The 7,758-nt window shown below is 30.5% G+C and overlaps 1 protein-coding gene across 1 annotated transcript; it reads right to left on the bottom strand.

Moving 5' to 3' along the window:
• Positions 1-1,139: 1,139 nt before the first annotated feature.
• Positions 1,140-1,747, bottom strand: LOC149230084 (EPIDERMAL PATTERNING FACTOR-like protein 6). The gene is made up of 3 exons (XM_089381201.1): positions 1,675-1,747; positions 1,491-1,561; positions 1,140-1,364 (listed from the first exon to the last, which is right to left on the bottom strand). The coding sequence occupies exons 1-3, from the start codon at positions 1,745-1,747 to the stop codon at positions 1,140-1,142; spliced, it is 369 nt and encodes a 122-aa protein (XP_089237327.1).
• Positions 1,748-7,758: the final 6,011 nt, after the last annotated feature.

Raw genomic sequence — 7,758 nt, 5'->3', positions numbered from 1 at the left:
TAATCTCTCTTGATGATGCTGGAGTGTAAGAAATTTCATACATTATGCACAATATTTTAAAAAAAAGATTAACATAATCTTCATTCATACATTATACCGTATTTAAAAAAAAAAGAGATTAACAACAATATAATATTCTACTGTGAATATCTGAATACTCACATTTTTTTAATTAAATTATTTTATAAGATGAATATATAAATATAAACTTCGAAGTATAATAGACAATTTATAATTAAATCATTACTTTATGCAAATATTAGAGTGAATAATATTTTATGATAATAAGAAAAATTATTTCAAAATTTTATTTTAAATAAATCACTTAAAATTTATATTTAATAACCTATAATCATTTGTTAAAAAACCCTTAATAATTTGTTTAAAAAACTATTAAAAAAAATAAAATATATTTTGTTCACACTAATTTAAAACCCATTGACATAATACTAAAATTTAATTTACCATATTTAAATCAAAACTTATAGTTATCTTTAATAAAATCATTTACTTGTCATCACCCAATAATTCAAAACCTATTAAAATAATACTAAAATTTGAATTACTATATTTAAATGAAAACCTTTATTTATCTTTAATAAATTGAAATCATTTACTCAAAAGAAATATTATTCCTGTAAAATATATCTTTACAAGTTTGGAAACATGTTGAAAATTATAATTACCCAATAATTCAACCCCTATTAATATAATACTAAAAATTTGAGTTACCATATTTAAAAAAGTATTATTACCTTGTCATGATGTTTAATCATGAGCCAAAAACCCATTTAAAATATTGAATTACTTATTTAACAATTATAAAACAATTGCATTAAACTCAACGTACAGTTCATACAAATACCCTGGGCATTCAAATTTTGTCCATCCATGAAAATATGATGGTTTCAGATATTGACCAGTTACTTAAAAGGCCACAATCAAATTCATTAGAGCGGAAGATCATGAATAAAAATAAATTAAGCAAAACGGTTAAGCAAAACTTCATTCATTCATTAATAGTATAAACTAAAATTCATTATTTCAAACATATAAATTTATGTAAGTAAAGAGACATGCATTCCATGGTCTCTGATTTCTGCAAAAGGTAGCGGTCAGTCTGACAGTTTTGCGAGCGGTCAAATACGAGGCGATTGGTAGTATGATGGGTTAAAGATTTTGTTGCCGCATTCGCATTTCCACACCACGGGATAGTAACCGTCTCCAAGATTTGGATTGCACTGCAGTTTTGGAGTGACGGCGCACTGCACAGGCTTACAAGGGTTGCACCCCTCGCATTTAGCAACGCAGGAGCCAATATGCACCCCTCGCAATGCAACCTCGCTTCTAACCTCTCCCATCACCTGTAACATCCGTTTAATTGTACACCAATATCTTCAATCCAATCCAATACACATTTACATAATAGATTGTGTAAATATTAATATCAAAGATTACGGAAAAACATGGATTCAGAAACGAAATATTACAAAGAATGCAGGGCCACCACGTTCCGACGAAGACGTGGTTTGTTTATCATTAATTTCTCTCCCAGCGATCTCTGCATTATCAAAAGGGTTACTGTATCATATTACTGTTTTTGCAAGCATGTGAGAAAATATTCTGTGCAAGAAAAATTGAATACCCAATCAATAATTTATGTAAAGTACGCACCCCTAAAGCTCAATAATATTAAAACAGAAACGAGGATCTTCATTCTGGCACAACGTGAAAATCCAGCTTCCATAACCGCGTGTTTTTCTATATCTCAGCAGACACCTCTTTGAACAACGTGCCCCCCAGCAGAAATCTCTTTGAATAACGTACTCTCCCCAGCAGAATCTCTTTGTATAATGTATTCTCCCAATATTGTATATATTGAATCTCAAGAGTTAATAATAAAAGGAAAAGGAAAGCATAAAAACAAAAAAGCTACGATGCTAATAATAAAAGGAAAAGGAAAGCATAAAAACAAAAATAACGTATAAAGCTTATGGCCAAGTCATATTGAACCTTTAGAGCTACGACCCAAATGGAAAGAAAAATAAAGCAAAATGTAAATAAAAGAAAAAAGAAAAACAACATAGAAACCGTTTCTATAACGCAAATCAGTATGGATAATTTCTATTATTTTGGGAAAAAAGGTTATTAATATTTATACGATAATTTATTATTAATTTTGAAAAACGTTATTAATATTTCTTAGGTTTTTTTTCGTTAGAATAAAAAGCAAATTAACGAGTATTCTGACAATAGGGAAAAAATAAAATAAAACATAAAGCAAATTAAAAAGATAATAATACATAAACATGTAACCCAAATTAGTAATGATCATTTACTAAAAAACAAGTCATCAAGACATTTCTTTCTTCAAAGAACTCTTATGAATGCTTTTAAACATTTCCAATTCATTCCCATAGTATCCCCATTTTGGATACTAAGAGAATATTGATATTTATTAGATTATCACCTATGGAATACATACAATAGCTAAAACTAGCTCAAATTAGAGTACTCATAGATATACATTTTAAGCCTCTTTCACTCATAAAAGACCCTCCCCAAATTCAACAACTGATCTAGTTGATCATGCTCAAGTTACAAATTTTTACTTTTCCTTTTTGGTCAAGTGAAGCACTACAACACAAGGGGGGGTTTTAAGACAATTTTTGGGTAAATTTTCTTAACTTGAGACAAAATAAAACTTGTGTATTGTCTTAAATATTTCCTTTAAGCCGGTGTGTCAAATTAAATTGTCTTAAAATATTGGTGTTTCAAATTAAATTGTCTTAAAATATTATCTTTATAAAGACAATATATAACACAAGCATTTTTGTCTCTCCAGGGACAATTTCATTTTTGTCTCTCTAGAGACAATAGTTGGGATTAAAGACATATTTTCTTTAAAGAGACAATATCTTTGATCCTAACTATTGTTTTTGCAGAAACAATAAAAAATTACATTCAAAGATAATACAACATCACTTTTGTCTATGTAGAGACAATAAAATAATGAATCTAGAAAATATCTCACCTTTGAAATAAACCAATATTAAAGTATTTAATAAAAAATAAACTACAATATCATTGATTAGCTCATATTAGGACACAATGAAATCGAACCACCAACCTCCTGCTTATAAAGCAAGCTATCTTCCATTGAGCTAGCACCCTTTAAAGAATTATGTGTGAGTTATGGTAGTCCTTGAAATTGCATATATAGGCATTGATTTTAAATCTAGCAATTGCACTGAGAGGTGCAACGGAATGTCGATACAAGTGGAAGTGTGGAAGCCAATGAGAAAGTGAAAAATATGGAAAATGAAATACAATCAAAATTTGGGCTTCTATATATCATCTAAAGCATGTAGCAAGGAGGTTAAATTTAAGAAGAAAGTTACACTAACATAAATATCCCAGAACATTGGAAATATTTACAAGCACAAAATATATCAACGTCTGACAGAATCCCAAAATAATGGAAATTTTGTAGAGATGTTACACAAATCGAAAGGACAATGGAAATCATTTGTTTACTAACATTGGGGATGACCAATCCCCCTTGATCACATCGTAATGTGCAATGAAAAATAACTCAGGGACATTGTATCAATCTTTTTTTACACCACCTTGCTTGCCCAATAAATTTTTTGGAGTACCTACTCCAACATTTTATAGGCTACTTGAGAAGAAGAAAAAAAACAGAAACCAATGTGACTCACTGCTAGAAATTTATCAACAATTGCAATATTCTTGGAAGGAAATAGGTCAATATTACTCCAACCGTGAATTTTTCTTTTTTAAAACTTTGCTATTATCCATCTCCAATAATCAACAAATGAAAAATTATTTACCGAGGGACCTACCCAAATAAGAAATAGTCTCCCCAAGATTCATAAGCTTTCATTTATGATTCATCCAAGTAGGGGATTCATCTTGGCCAAAATGAAACCCTATTTTTCCTCTCTAACAGCTACTCTTGTTCCTTTTGCAAAAGTGTCGGAGAAGAAATTAGTACCCTCAATAAATTGTTGAATCAACGATTGTGTTAAATATGAGGCATTTGCAAAGTGGAAATTTGAGTATATTACAATACATATCCTGAAATTTGATATCATATGAATAAATTATATAAGAGAAATAATGAAAATATTTTACAAGTGAACTTTCCATGGCTAAATGTCAATTCTCCAACACATGTATTAGAGGTAAAAGTACTTCTATATTTTTTTCCAAAGAATATCTAGTACTCAAATAATGAGGTGGAGATTGCAAGTTACATTTAAACTGCCACTCATCACTCATTCTAACCAATGAAATGGTCTATATATCAATGCATGTTTTGTACATAGTAAAAGTGGTCAGCTTTTAGGAGCTCTTTCTGGTGGACAAATACAAATTCTTAGACTAGCCATACTAAAACATCTTGGAATGTTCATGGAGAATTAAAACCATATTGAGAAGCAAAAAGATTGCATGTACCTTGAATCATATAATGGAACTAATTTATATTTATGCAGAATTAAAACCACAGTGAGAAGAAAAGATATTGCATGTACCTTGAATCATATACTAGAACTAATTTCTAATTGAAACCTTTTGAAGTAAAAAGATTAATGTAAAAAAAGTCTTCCAGTATGTGACATTGTCAGGAATTTTGCATGCATGCTTCAACAAGGTCATTCATGGATTTTTCTGTAAATAAATAGAAGCATCAACTAAAGAAACAAGCTTCTCTACTCACAGTTTAAGGTTTCGCAAAGTTTTTTCCATTCCTTGGATTGGTTCTTCTAGGGTGAAATTTGTGGATTAGAATCCACATCACATAGACATAAGCCAAAAGCTAGAGTTTCTTCCCAAAGGTGTACTTTTCAATAAAAGACAATTGTATGCATATGATTTGGCTAAAATGGCACCAAGACTCGCATCCACAATCTCTTGAAAGATTTACCTGGGATTGCTCAACCTTGTGGTTGAAGCCATTTTTGGCATGCCATATGCAACATCAGATGTTAATGCTTTGTTGCAACTATTTGTAAGACACTTGGTAATGAATACTTCTAACAACTAGCATATTGGATCTCTACTTGGGTTGAGTTTAGTAGTGAATGCATTTATTCAAGCCATCTCCCTCATCCTTTATGTCCCATGACACTCACTTCCCTGAGCTGGACCTGACTAACCTACCAACACTATCATAAGGCCTAAGGTGCCCTTAATGATGAAGTCTAGCCCTGATTTCAGACCTTTTAATCCATCTCTTGGAGGAGCTAGAAACTAAAATTCCTCTATCTAATAGCAACAAGCACAACGGTTCAAGGCCAAGTCAATGTATGGATTACTCAAGATATAAAAAATGAAATAGGGTAAGAAGGATATCTCTTACATTACATGTGAGATCATGAAGATGGTAGATTTTGTAGCGTATAAAAAGCCAAGTTTTAGAGGCCATGGAGAATTTGTTAGGAAAATATTGCATATGTGCAGCGTGGTGGTTTTGGAAAAGTGAATGAATTCGACTATTTAAAAAAGAAGAAAAAAGAGGTGATTTTGTGTGGACCAGTCTAGTGTAAGTCATGTTGAAAGGAAAATTCATAGTATGGATCAAGTAGGTAAAGAAGTCAAGAGAGTGGTTGTATGATCAAGTCAAGAAGTTATGGAATCCTATCATAGGCAGGTGTATTCCCCTAGGAAGTTATAAGACCTGATGTTCAGAAAGATATGTAGTGTGGGAGAATGCATAGTTGTAAGGCCTTAAGAGCTTGTTCAGGAATACATGTAGTGTAGTGGCACATGGAGTCATCAAGTTGTGGAATGATCCACTTGGAGAGGTATCAGGGTGGTAGGTGTACTGGTATGCTGGAATGCGAAACATTAGATGATAAGGTTGATGAATGGGACTAGGTCAATCTTCTAGAGTCAAGTTTACGATAGGGATTGTTAGTGTGGATCAGGTAAACTTGACTCGGTCAAGTTGCTGGTTGTTTTTGGGCTTAGGTATATGAAACCCATGGTTTTGCACATGGTATTCGTGTTTGGTGTAGATTATTTATAGGTTAAAAATTCATGATTATTAATCCTACTGGCTAATGGGATAAAGAAACAATGTCTTTAGACACCACCACTTCCCTTGGTGTCTATGATCCTAATAGATGCTCCACCCATCATCAATGACACATAAATATTTTTTGATAACAAAGTGTGTAAGACCAAGTTGAATAGAATGTCATGTTAGTGACTAAAAGAAGTGAAAGATTAAAAATGGGAAAACAAATTATTAATAAAATTAAAATTAAAAGAAAAGAAACATTAGGAATTTTTTACTAAAAATTAAAATTTGAGAAAATAATCCTTGAGGTTAGATTTAAATCCAAAGCCAATATTACAATGTGTAGTCGAAACATGGCACAATTTCACCTGGAAAATAATAGAAATTTCGAGATGATTTTGAGAAAATATGATAGAAATTTTTGAAAATCTAGGTTACAACTGTCAAGCTTTAGGATTTTGGTTGCCCGAGGGGTTCTTGATGGTTCTAAATATATTTCTACCATAAAAAAAAAACTATTTAAAGACTGCAACAATTGGATTTCTTGACGATTAATGTATTTTATCTCATCATGTCACTAACTAAGATTTGAAACTAGGTAACAACCATTCCACCCAACCACTCGAGATAACCCCAATTGACATATTATTAATAATATTAATAATGTTATTAATATTATTATATTAATAATAGTATTATTAACATTAAAATAATTAATATTAATAATATTATTAACACCAACACAGATCCATATTTAATTATGGATCTACCATGCATTGGGAGGGATCAAATCTATCAAGATGAAAACCTCTTTATGAGTTTAAAAATTGAGGAAATGTTTGCACCTTAAGATATTCGATTCCTCTTAGCCCTTATTAGGTCCATAATTAATATCGATCTATGTTGGTTTTGGGAAATACATTAATAAAATGTTTTAACTGTAATTTCTTTATTTATTTCCACTTGTTTTATATAATCTGTACACAGTTGACATTGAAATATTTTATATATGATTCAAAATATCCATATTAAAATTTTAATACAAGCACTCTTTTAGAAATAGAAAACATTCCCCCTCTCTCTCTACATATATATATATGATTATTTTTGTTACTAATAGTTTTAAAATGTCATATCTCTGTCTATGCATACAATGAATTATTTTTATTATTAATAGTTTTAAAAATATTACATATCAACTCCATATTAAATATTGAAGGAATTACAAATCTCTCATATTGCTTGAATTATAAGGCACCTATTAATGCATACAATGAATTATTTTTATTATTAATAGTTTTAAAAATATTACATATCAACTCCATATTAAATATTGAAGGAATTACAAATCTCTCATATTGCTTGAATTATAAGGCACCTATTAATGCAATACGAGCTCTCTCTCTCTCTCTCTCTCTCTCTCTCTCTCTCTCTCTTAAATGTTATATATCAACTTGATATTAATAATGAAATAAATTTTTACATCTACATTATAATGAAAAGTGAAATATATGAATTACTTTATTTTTTCTTCATGATGATGATGAAGATTAACATCCACTAAGGCCAATGTGTGCTATCAGACCTTAAGAAGGTAAGTGATTAATTGTGACTCTTAATATCTTATGTCTATGATGAAAAAGAAGAAAAAGAAGTGACCCAAGATTATTGTAGTTTGTTGACATGACAAGTGAAGAAGGTTGGAGGTG

The sequence above is a fragment of the Pinus tabuliformis genome, chromosome J, assembly GCF_031772625.1.
Source record: "Pinus tabuliformis cultivar Carrire ecotype Pingquan chromosome J, CPIR1, whole genome shotgun sequence".
NCBI classification, from domain to species: Eukaryota; Viridiplantae; Streptophyta; class Pinopsida; order Pinales; family Pinaceae; genus Pinus; species Pinus tabuliformis.
Note: the sequence above shows the minus strand (reverse complement) of the source record. Positions and strands in the feature narration are given on the sequence as shown.

Excerpts from the sequence above, each read along its gene's own strand:
- LOC149230084 (XM_089381201.1), bottom strand. The coding sequence starts at position 1,747 with ATGGAAGCTGGATTTTCACGTTGTGCCAGAATGAAGATCCTCGTTTCT. Across the intron at positions 1,562-1,674 it reads AATATTATTGAGCTTTAGGG|AGATCGCTGGGAGAGAAATT; the intron begins GTGCGTACTTTA and ends TTGATAATGCAG. Across the intron at positions 1,365-1,490 it reads GTGGTGGCCCTGCATTCTTT|GTGATGGGAGAGGTTAGAAG; the intron begins GTAATATTTCGT and ends CGGATGTTACAG.